The sequence below is a fragment of the Lissotriton vulgaris genome, chromosome 8, assembly GCF_964263255.1.
Source record: "Lissotriton vulgaris chromosome 8, aLisVul1.2, whole genome shotgun sequence".
Taxonomy (NCBI): Eukaryota; Metazoa; Chordata; class Amphibia; order Caudata; family Salamandridae; genus Lissotriton; species Lissotriton vulgaris.
In genome coordinates, this window is record NC_141696.1 from 414,814,112 (window position 1) to 414,826,825 (window position 12,714).

The window sequence follows — 12,714 nt, forward strand, 5'->3', positions numbered from 1 at the left end:
AAGGCTATGCCGAAACGCGCTTAGGGTTAAAATACACCGTCAGTTCCTGATCATGCCTTTAAAATGCTATCAAAAAATGTTTATGATTGTATACATTTTGATCTATTTATTGTTCATAAAATTGTCTTATATGTCTATTCACTCAATGTTTTTGTCTTAAAGCTTACTCACTGTATGTTCTGTCTAAAAAAAACATATTTCTATGCAAAAAATTAAAAATAAGGTACAACATTGATTGATCTATACAAAAAGTATCATACAGCGATTATTAATAATAATAAAAAAAGAAAAATGATGATTCAAATGTTTACTTATCAATAAATATCTAGTTTTCTAAACAAATTGAGATGAGCAAAAGGTAATATTTCAGTCGCATGTTGTATGAGCTGCCTGCTATGTGATTAACCTTGCCCAGGTATTTCTTTTCCCAATTTGATATTTCCCTGTCAGGGCAGTTTTATCCTGCACACAGGGGTCCCAGTTCTTTTCTAAATAATGTTGTGGGATACATGTCCAGCCTGCCATTGCAGGCTGGAGTGCGCTCGGACCGAGTGTGTGCTAATTATGTGTTTCATCTGCCATTGCAAGCTGGTGTGCGTGGTGCGCCTAAATACATGTCCAGCCTGCTATTGTAGGCTGGTGTGCGATGTGCACCGATTGTGCTCTTAAATAAGTATCCGGCCTGCCTTTGCAGGCTGGTGTGTGATGTGCCCCGATATAATCTTAAATAAGTGTCCAGCCTGCCACCACAGACAGGGGTGCACTTTGTACTGATCCTGCTCTTAATGACGTCTCACCTGCCATTGCAGGCTTGTGTGAGCACCGGCACCAATGGCGCTCCTAAATACGTGTCCAGCCTGCCATTGCAGGCTGATATCCGGAACTGCGTGTTTCCTCAGACTGGCCTGTTTGTGTAACTAGCCATCTTGAGAGGGCCTTTCATTTCCACTGAGCACCCTAAGGGTACATTTTAAGGGCCAAAGCGAGTGGTAGGTGCAAGGCAGGGCAGATACGCCTGTGAGTCCCCTGCCCAAGTAATGAGAAATACCCTTGCGTGTTCTCACTGTCTATGTGGTCTGCTCTTCCCATAGGCTAACATGGGGAAATGATCGAAATCACTTCAGGCTGCAATAGCAGATTGCAATGGAGCAGCCTCGTGATGTTTTCTATCATTGGATTTGAAGCGACAACCACCTTGCCAGTGGTAAAGGTCGCTTTGTTGTAATTCGCATAGAAATGTCACTACTAGAAGGTGGGCTTTTCTGTGCTCCAAACTCCTTGTGTGCCTGTGTGCTTGGTTGCGAAGCACATCTGGGCAATCTCCAATGACCGCTATAAAACACTGGGCATGCATCTGGAACAACAGACCTCTGCAATATGCGGGCCAGCTGGAGAGATTAGAGGAAGAGGTTTTGACATTTGGCCTCTGGAGCCAGATCAAGGCCCCACTAAAGATAAAGATCTGCATTCCACAGCCTCAAGGCAGACAGGACTAAACTTTAGGGGAGACATCTTTGATTCAAATGGAGACTCTTTGATCCACCCCCAACTTCACAGGCACACTCCAGTATAACTTCTGGTGCCATACTTCAGCACGGGGTGAGAAATGCTTGTGGGAACGTGGGACCAGAGAACCTGGAACTATGTGGCACATTTTGCCAGAGGACTCTGTTGTGCACAAGGAGGATTACTGCCATTGAAAGGGACCACATGCCCTTCTTCAATAGTGGCTGGCCTGGGCCTACTTCCAGCTGCTATGTGGCACCCTGAAGTATGCTCTCCAAGGGCTTGTTGAGTTTGCCCCCTGTTCTTTCACAGGTCCTAGGGACATCAAAGATCTCCTAAGAGGGACCCACACTGTCCACCTGTGACACCTAAAGAGCAGTGCCCTCTCAAGTGCCCACATTGTCTGCTGGATTCCAACTGGTAGTGCGTTGTGGAACTAAGAATTGTGTCTGGAGACCAGATTGCCTTGTGCAGAACCCCAAACTCTTTTCCCATCAAGAACACCTCACAATCTAGAGATACCTATCACATCTCAGTGGTGGAAACCCTGTAGGTTTGTCACTTGGTAAAGGGCAGTGCCCCCCCACAGAAGAGTATAGTCTGTGAGGTGCCCATCCCAGCCTATGGCCCTATTCGATGCCATCACGTCTCCAACACCACACAGATTACCTAGGGCGAACAAGGGGCTGCATTTAAGGCAAGTGTCCCTCACATTGTGGGAACTTTGGAACGCATAGGCATCTTGTTGGTGGTGAGCAGATTCACCGGTTGCGGGACCCAGTGTGGCACGCTTTGTCGATCATCCTGCATCCCTCTCGTGTGACACACCGACTGCATGCTAATTGCATGCACTGTCCGATTCACAGGTTGCGACCCTCGAAGGTGTAGGCATAGCCATAGTAGTCCTCCATTCTACCTCATGAGGCATTGCTGAACCTGCGCCAGTGTGTGTGACTGGAGCTGTTGTGTGCGAAGAACACAGATGTGCACCACACATTGTACCTCATTTCCAGGGAAGGACAGAATTTGCAATTCTTCACTGTGTGTGTGATCTGAGCTGTCTGGTGCAGCCAAAATCGATGTGCACCGGACGTTGTACCTAATTTCCAAAAAGGTATGGATTTTGCAACTCTTCATTGTGTGTGACCAGACCATATTATTGCACACCCGACAATATGCCCAGATTGACTGGATGTAACTCTGATCAACGTGTGCCTACGGGTGCTTCCTTCTTCTGAGCGGCCTTCCCTGCTTCTTTCTCCAATCAGGATGGGGGTAGGATAGTCAGGGGGGCAGAGGGTGGAGGGAGGCTTGGGGCCAAGGGTCTGCAGTGTGTAATCAATTGACCTGCTAGGTATCAGTGGCACCGCATTAGGGTGCTGAGTGCGTATGCGTGTGAGCGCTTCAGTAAGGACTTGGCTGATATCCACTGCACCGCATAGTAGTTGGGAGTGTGTGTGTGTGGGAGTGACAGTGGGGAGTCGCCTGTGAGTCACAACACTGGACGGCAGTTTTCCTGATATGTTGATCTCTTGCCAAAAAAGCATTGCGTTTGACATTGGTTTTTCCCCACATAATCTAAGCCCACAGTGGTGCTAGAAAGGGATAGAATTCTGTGTATGTACATATTTCTGATATCATTGTGACCCGGGGTTCACCTTTAGTGATATTGATTTATAAGAATTACTAGGGTGGGCCTGGGGTGGACAATATGTTGCACCGCATAAGGGTGCTGGGGGGACTGGGGGGGTTGGTAGAATAGGATCTTTCTCAAGTGTGCATTTTGCTGATGTCATTTGAACATGGCTGGGCCTAGTGCTGCTAGGAATAATCCAAAATGTGATTTATGCCCAGAAATACATGATGTTCATGTTGTTTTGATTACTATGTAGTTTGACTACAAATGTTATTTACATACATCACAAGTGAAGTCTCTTTTATGACACTCAAGGTATATATCGTAAGTACGTGCTATGCCAATGCTTTACACATTGCCTCTGTGGCAAGTCTGACCGCTCAGTGCTAAGCTACCCAAGGGTGAAAGCAGGTTATACATTGTGTAATCACCCGTCCTTGATGGGAGTGGTACGTTCTGCCTGGTCGGGGTACTGCCTCATTCAACCAGAAAGTGTCCGTTCCAACACCTGGCTAATGGAGAGTCTCAAGCATCAGTCCTGGAAGGTAGTCCTTTCAATAAATTCAATTATCCATTCAAGGAGGCAGTCTCAGAGGACCTAATTCTGACATATCAAACATACTCAGGGTGTGCCTAAAAGTGAGAAATATTCTAGTTTGAGCAGTACACAAATGTTTATATTCAGGCCCTGTACCTAATTCTATAGCATAACTCCTTTGTTACAGTCCTCTCAGAATTCAACACAGATTGATCCATCCTTAAATTGGCAAGTATCTTGTGCTTTTACCGCTGATAGTTGATCAGTACAATACTCAGCTCTCTGCTTACTTTAAAGGAGAACACATTTCTAGATTTTTCACAATCTGGCTTAGATGATCCACATTTCTGAAACTGTGATTCATTCAGGTGCTGTTTTGCAAAAGTAAGTGATGCAGCAATTCTCTTGCTAGAGAGAAGGGGGTTTCTTCTGGCTATCCTTCCACAAATGCCATTCTTTATTAGTCCTTTCTTAATAAAAAAAATCATACACTTTTAAAATATTGACAATGGCTGTAGGTCACAGGATGTAGTTCTGGGGCCTTTGATTCTGCAAGAGTATCCTAGGATCTGACCGACGAGTGAACTTGCTAAGACGTCAAATTCACAAATATCCTGAAATTCATTCATTTGTACATATTATTTTCCGCTGTGGAATAATGTACTTAATGTTGTATGAAACGGTTTGCATAACACTTAATAGACTGATAACTAGCAATGTTTCTGTCTGTTTGACCATCACAGATATCGGCTGACCTAGGTGGGATATGTGAGGGCCAACCTGAAAACTCCAGATCAAGCTGCAAAACTTTTATTTTCCTATTAATCATGCGCCCTTATTTAGCAGCTCCTGATTCTAACCACCTACCTATAGGAAACAGGTAAGGTAATGGTGCAGTTAACTATACAAAGAAGGAAATTTATGTGTTACCTGTCACATTGGATTAGCTTTATCGACCATTAACATTTGGCGTCAACTAGATGAATGTACGTAAATTATTGTAAAAACAATAGAATCCTAAGCGTCTATTCTTTCTTTTTTGTATTGCTGTAATTTTGGTTATAAAACAAAATTTATGATTGAGGTTTGTGTCATTTTTCCCATTACATTATGTTCTTCAACGTAGATTTGTTTCAAATTGCAAGTTCTGTACTTCTCAACTGTAATACTCTTTTAACATTACTACGCAAAAACTGCATGCATCTCTTTAAGGAAAGTTTAGCTCTTGAGCAAAGACATCACAGGCAGTCTCCATAAAAAACAGATTACTCTTTAGAAGTCAGAATGCTTGGACTTTGCGGGATCTCAGCCACAAGTGTGACCTGTCTCCACCATTACATAACATCTGATTTACTAAAAGCTGCAGTTAGCGGACGCGCACTGGTGAGAGAGTTGTGCTGTTTTACTCGTGGCTGAGTGTGACGTTTTTAAAAGTTAAACTTTCTTGTTCCTTACGAATTTTAATCTTTTTGCACTTTGCACAGTTTCACCTACCTGCATTTCTCTTCTCTGACAGCCTTTTGTTACCTCGCTCCCCGGTCCACCATGGTTTTCCCGTTTGCTGTGGAGGGAGCGCTCGGCAGGTGTACTTCTGGGCTAGAGGTGGGAGAGGCAGACCTTAAATTCAAACGCTGGCAGCTTCGTGCAGCCGACGCGTGCAGCAGACTCACCGCTGCTGCGCCTGTCCATGGCCGGATGGGGCCTGGGAACAGAAACCCTGCTTCAATTTTAAACGGTAAGAAAGCTTACTCTCTCAAAGCCTTATATGCTCTTCGGCCTAAGCCTGACCCCAACTGCTCACCTCTTAATACTGATACAGTCTCCTTGAATTGCTGCTGTTGTGGCTATACTTTTACAACACAGTCCCATAAGGATTCTATTTGTAACAAGTATACAATGAAGCCTCGTCTGTCCAATAAGGGTGTTACTCCCTTGACTGAATTTTCTTTCTTCAGTTTTAGCTGTAGGTCACTCCCCAAGCACAAGGGAGATATTTATGACCTCTTGGTTGATTCTCAACCTGATGCTATTTTCTAAATGAGACCTGGCTTAATGAGAGCTCGGGACCTAATATAGCTGCTGCTTTACCTCCCAACTATACGTTTCTCGGCAAGAATCGTACAGATAAAACTGGCGGGGGCATAGCAAGAATTTTTTAAAACCTCCTATACCTGCAAATGGGAGGATTTATGTTTAAAGGACTGTGAAGCCAGTCTGTTTAAGCTTTTACTATCCTCTAACTTCACTCATTCAGGGACGCTGATCTATCGCCCACCTGGACCGGCAGGGACATGAGCAACTGCACTCCCTGATTTTATTGCCTCGTTATTTTTGGAAGCCACCAATTTTATGATCTTAGGTGATCTTAATTTATATTTTAATGAAATCTCCTGCACTACATTAATTGCTGATTTGGGTGCAATGAATGTTTCTCTTCACAACTCAGGCCCTACCCATAAGGCAAGCCACTTATTAGACCCTATTTTATCCAATTTAGCCACTGTTTTGTGCCAGGCCGCCACTCCCATTCCCTGGTTGGACCATTTTCTGGTGGAATTTAAGGTTAAACACAAAATATGTAATGATAACCCCTCTATCTTTCCGGGGTCCAGGAAATGGAGTAATTGGAAAAACCTAGATGCTAACTGTTTAAATATCCACCTTAAGAATACCATGCCTGTTACCCCTGCAATTCATATAGATGATACCGATATTATTTACAACTGGCTGACATCTTCGATTGATGCATGCCTCCCACTCTCCAAGAAGAAACCGGATCACCATCGCCCTCCTGCCCCCTGGTTTTCCGAAAGTCTGAAGCTAGAAAAAACCAAATGCAAAATGTTATAAAGGCACTGGAGCTGCTAAAACCACGTATAAATTAGCTCTTAATAGCTATCACGCATTATGTAAAACTGCTCGGGCTGAGCATGCTAATCATACCATTCTACTGTCACAAAACTGTCCTAAAGGTCTGTTTAAAGTAGTGAGGAAACTGTCAGGCGCTGCCTGTCAGCCTCAGGCTCTGGGACTTGACTCTAAATAATGTAATGACCTTGCTGATTTTTTAAAAACTAAAATCAATAAAATTTACTCTGAATTTAATAACATTACCACCATTGAAGATCAACAACCCAATAATTCTGCCCTACATTGCGATGATGCCTCATTGGCTCAGCCACAGGAAGACTTTCATGATAAACAGGGTAATCAAATCGAGGAATGGGCACCCCTTGACTTTTCCACCTATTTTGGTATTTTAACTAGTATTAAATCCGGCTCTCCTAAGGATCCTGGTCCAGCTTCCTTGTTGCAGAAACTGGATCTCCCTATACTTAGCATCATCATGGAAATCCTCAACTCATCGCTACATGAAGCTAGGATCCCAATGGCCTGGAAACATGCCAGGGTCCTTCGTTTGTTAAAAAAGGTAAACTATGAAGCAGAGGCCCTATCCAATTTTCGACCTATCTCTCTACTTCCAGTTTTCTCCAAAATTCTGCAAAAACTCATCAACCGTCAGTTGATAAAGTTTGTTGATCTACAGAACATTTTACATCCCTCCCAATCAGGTTTTAGAGCTGGCTTTTCTATGGAGTCTACGCTTTTGGGAGTGCCTGAGACTATTTGTTAGCATGTCGACAGGGGTGACACTGTGGCACTCATTTTACTGGACTTGAGTGCTGCGTTCGACACTGTATCCCATACGTCTCTTTTACAAATTCTACAGTCAAAGGACATTGTTGGCTCAGCACTAAAGTGGATGTCCAGTTTCTTATCCAATAGGACCTTCCAGGTCTCCTCCTCAATTGCTGACGCTCAGATTTATGACGCCCCGTATGGAGTACGCTTTTTAACATTTATGTCAGCCCTTTGGCTGCGATATGCAAAGAAGCAGGGCTTGCAATATATTCATATGCGGATGACACCCAGCTGATTTTCTCTTTATCCTCTAAAGTAACTCTTCAGCTGGGGCTAAAAAAGATAGCCTACTGGATGTACGCTAACAAACTGAAACTGAATGGTGGGAAAATGGAACTCCTCATTTTCGGTGGTAACAAAACTGTTTGGGGTCCCCAAAACTGGCCACCTCAAATGGGTAATCTCCCCCTCCCCTCACAATCAGCTCACAACCTTGGTGTTATCATTGACGACCAGTTGTCTATGAAGCCACAAGTGGTCAAAGTTGCCTCTACCTGTTTTACTATTTAAAGTGGCTTAGGAAAATTCTCTGGATGCTTCCGCCTTCCACACAAAAATCCATCATTCAGGCCCTGGTCGTGTCAAGACTGGATTACAGAAATGTGTTATAACTAGGCGCAAGTAAGGAAGTGCTTCGTAAGCTGCAAGTGGTCCAAAATTTGGCAGCCAGACTACTTTGCCAGATACCCAAAATGTGCTCTACCACTGGTACCCTCAGTGAACTTCACTGCCTGAGAATTGACAATCATGCTAAATTTAAGGCCATTTGCAACATGCATAGGATAAATATGGGCTTAGCACCCCACTAGCTTGGTGCCTTGGTGCATCCCTACATCCCCTCACGTCTTCTACGGTCCTCTACGCAGTTGATGTTCCAAGTTCCAAGGATTAAACGAGCCATAATGAGCGGCCGCTCTTTTTCCTACCTAGTTCCTTCCCTGTGGAACTCACTCCAGCTCCAATTACCGTATGAAACGAGTTATCTTAAATTCCAGAAAAAGTTAAAAACATGGCTCTTTATTCAGTAGAGCCTTGCCCTTTCTTTTCATAATGCGTGTCCGTAGGCACCGGTAAACCTCCGGGTAGCTGTGCGCCGTATAAATGTAAAGAATAAATAAATAAATTAATTAATTAGCAGTTGTTGTAAGTTACATTTTGCATAACATTGTAATAATTTGTAAGCATAGGATGGTGAACTAATAAGTCAACACAAACCGAACATATCAATCAAAACATGCAAAGAACAAAGCTTGCTCTTCTGAGAACACATTTCCCATTACCCAGTGGGTATCTAACAGTTCTGTACTATTACAATCAGTAAACGGTAAATTGGAAGATAATTTTATAGATTAAACAAACCTGAGGCTGTACAAGACGGCTCCATCTGGGTGGAGGCGAATCATGCGATTTTTCACAGTGACCCCATGCACAAACGACTTCTTATCATTTAAAAAATAAGTGTCCGGCACCCAGAGCTGATCTGCTACTCGATTGTCAAGTGTAAGATTCAGAGGGATTCCTGTATAGGCCAGCCTCTTATCTCTCCAGAATTGTTGGAAGTACATTGTTAGAGTATAATCCTAGAAAAAATAAATATATTTTGTTAGCACTTCAAAGGAGTTTAACTTCTAAGTTAAATCTATTGCTTATTAATTTGCAGGTGGATGAAGCACTTTTCATAAATTTAAGAATAATACTCAAATGATAGTAAGGAGCAATCACTTTCAAAATCTTGCCACCAAATGATCATCACACTTTTTATTTTTTTAAAGAACACACAGTAATGCAACTTGTTTTTAAGCATCATCAGTGAAGGGCACCACATTCACTACAGGTTGCATTTCTGTAGAACCAAAGCGTAAATTCACAAATTTCTCCCCTCATCAAGTTGTTTGGTTTTCAGTGGCTTCTGCACTAAGAATTCTATGCTATCTTGTGCTCTTTAGAACCCTATGCAGCATAAAAGTGAATGCAGTCTTGTTTTCTTTACCACCCCAATTACCAATATGACAGCTTCTCATCCTTTATATGTTGCCTAACCTCGGACATACACAAAACTTATGCTTACTACAGTTGCTGTGGTGTAATCCTTCACTCCCCATCCATCCACCCTCATCATGAAATAGGTTTCTGTAAACTGCCTAAGTAAACCATGAAGTCCACATATTTGCATTTAGAAGAAAGAATTGAGTAGCCCAGCGCACCATCAATAAAGTGGCTTGTAAAGCGTGACTACTCACCCGTAAGGGTCTCAAGGGGCTGGGGGTGGAGGGCGACTTCAGATCTGTCGCAACGCACTGAGGTTCAGTTGAAGGGCCAACATTGGGGCAGTGACTGCGATTTCCTTAGGGGGAGAGGCAGGGTGTACCAGGTCTTTGCTGCGAGGTAGAAGAAGGATCTTACCCAGGCCGTGACCTTGAGGATATGTTGATGGCAACCAGGGCCTGCGGAGCGGAGGTTTCAAGTGGGTGCGTGGAATGAGAGGCAGTGGGTGAAGTATGCAGGTCCTGTGTCGTGTATGACTTTGTAGGCATCTGTGAGCTTGAAGGTTATCCTTTTTTTGACTGGGAACCAGTGGAGGGCTCACAGGTGACTGGTGATGTGGATGTGGCAGGGGATGATGAGGATGAGTCTGGCAGAGGTGTTCTGGATGCTTTGCCGTTTCTTGAGGAGTTTCTGGATGATGCCAGCATAGAGTGCGTTGCTATAGTCATGTCTGCTGCTGATTAGTGCTTGGACTCTGGACTCGGTGGGGATCCACATGAAGATCTTTCAGAGAAGGGGTAATATCTGGAAGAAAGATGATGAAACAGGATTGATCTGGCTGATCATGAAGAGTGAGGAGTCTAAGATGATGCCGAGATTTCTTGCGCGGTCTGTGGGATTGGGCGGAGGTCCAAGATCTGTAGGTCACCGGGGGTCATCCCAAGCAGAGGGCGTGGAGCCCAAGATGAGAATTTCAGTCTTCTTCGAGTCTAGCTTGAGGGAGCTGTTCTTCATCCAGATGGTGACAGCCTTCATCCCGTCATGGAAGTTGCTCTTGGGGACTGTGGGTTCATTGGTGAGGGAGAGGATCAGCTGGGTGTCATCGGCATAAGAGACATTGTTGAGTTTGTGCTTCCTGACGATGTCTGCGAGCACGGCCATGCAGATGTTGGAGAGTGGGGCTCAGGGAGGAGCCCTGAGGCACTTTGCAGCTGATTTCTGTGGGTTCCGATTGGAACAGTGGTAGCCTGACTCTCTGTGTTCGGCCAGTGAGGAAGGATCGGATCCATTACAGGCATTTCAGGGTACTGGCATCCTGGAGTCTTGTGCATAGGGTGTGGTGGGTGACGGTGTCGAAGGCAGACGAGAGGCCAAGGAGGATAAGAAACATAAAACATGCAAACATGAAACATGCAGGTAGGGCAAATAATCCTACATATAGTAGCATTTAATTTAGTATTTAAAAAAAATCATACCTGGTATGCACAACCAAGGCCATTGCTCTACCAGCTGTCAATGATCCCCTCACTTTTTCCACAAGAGATCTTCCCAGCAAAGGCACAGGTGTAATTCATACGGCTCAAGAGGAAAACCATAGACTGATTCATTAAGGGAATGGCAAATCCACATTCACTGTACTAATCCTCAAGCCAAACTTACAAATTTCCCCTGTGTACAAATCTCATCCGTAGCATACCTGAAAAGCGCAGTACTGACTCAAATGATTTCTTTAAAAGTTTATTTTGACAATGTGCAATTGTACATAGTGAACAAGTCCGTCCTGCGTAAAGGAAATCCGATGTTCAAATGCACTTTTTCCTCTACATAGAAAACATTTTCCAAGTGGAATAACCCCTTGAGTCTACATTGCCCTTTCTAGCACAGGAAGGGAAGTTACTCCAGCCAGCGCTAGAGTACACTTCTGACTGTTTCTAAGAACAAAAGGTTTTGGAAAGGAGTTTGTGAATGCCCACAAACTCACACGTTTGAGGGCATTCACACACTTTAAAGGATAACCCTACCTTGAACCTCCCACTATTAATCGCTTGTATGGGATTTACTCCTTCGTAACTATATGTTGTGCAATAAATGCTTTTTTTAAAATTTGGACCCATATCTTTGATCCTCTTACGTACTTGAAGTCTGAACTGGTTATTAAACAAAAATATGGAAAGTGTAGTTTCACGAGATAAAGAATCCCCCGATTGGAGTGAACATCTAATACTTAAATCCTTCCCAAACACTGAGTTTTTATAGGCTTTTGTATTCAAGAACCAAAGTAGAAACACATTGCGGGAACCGTACCAGTTAGACGATTCCAGGAATACAGCGTTCTCCTGAGAAAGACACCATTGATCTTCAGGAAGGATATAAAGAAACACACTTCTAGATGCTGGCTGTCTAATGAGGGGTGCTGAGAATAGAATGGGGAGAAGTGGCACCTCAAGTGGATTTGGGCATGACTGAACAAAGTCGGACAGGCGTCCGCTCGGCGCCTAAAAGAAACAGTTTGTTCCACCTTCTCAGGTGGCGAAGTCAACGTTTCCCGGGCTTGCAAATGTTGTGGTGCCAGAAGAGGGTTAGAAAAGAAGCAAGGGGTAAGGTGGGCTTGGAGGGTCCAAATGGCTGCCGGCAGTGTCCGAGTATAAAACCTCTCAGCTGCAACAAACGCAAAGTCCATTGAGCCAGAGCATGGCTGCGTGGAAATCTTTGATCTGGCATGGCGTGGCTGAAAGCCCAGTAACTCAGGTCGTACCTGAAGCAGCTGTGGAATCGGTGTTGAACTCATCCATATTCAGGAGTGAAATCAAGAAGGATGGTGCCATCCTTGTGCATGATTGGGGGAATGCGAGTGGTGGGGGAGCAGACCCCGCTTCTTATAATATTTATGCTTACCTGAAGCCTTTCTCACGTGGCAGAGACTGACCACTGCAGCAGTTCCATTGACACCAGGAACAGGTAGAGGACTGAAAATGAACCTTGGGCCCAGAGCGCAACTTGGCATGGTCCCAATGTGCTGGGCGATGTAGCATTTTGCCTCACATTCCCTGATGGCCTACGAGTTCAATGATGCGCAGTCTCAACAGGCCTTAGTGTTGTGGCTGGACCCCAAGCACCACAGGAACACCTGATGGGGGTCTGTCACAGACATTGGTTTTAGGGGGCAACAACCCTTGCACACTGACACATTTTTGAAAAAAGAAATTGAGGTATGACTCAGAGAGACAAGGAGCTCCGGATCTGCTTCTGGTTGCACAAAAAGAAAGGAACTGACGTCAGGGCACAGAGGTGTTGCCCATATAGGCTCCACATGTCATTTCTGAAGTGGAATAATATCTATTCAGAG

General features: G+C 44.2%; 1 protein-coding gene across 2 annotated transcripts in view; it reads right to left on the bottom strand.

Moving 5' to 3' along the window:
• The window catches only part of GABRB3 (gamma-aminobutyric acid type A receptor subunit beta3), a 1,175,948-nt gene that overhangs the window by 364,390 nt on the left and 798,844 nt on the right, over positions 1–12,714 (bottom strand). For both annotated transcript variants that reach the window (XM_086934180.1, XM_086934181.1), the window contains one exon: positions 8,742–8,962. In XM_086934180.1, coding sequence (XP_086790306.1) covers positions 8,742–8,962 — 221 coding nt within the window. The remainder of the gene's footprint in view (positions 1–8,741; positions 8,963–12,714) is intronic.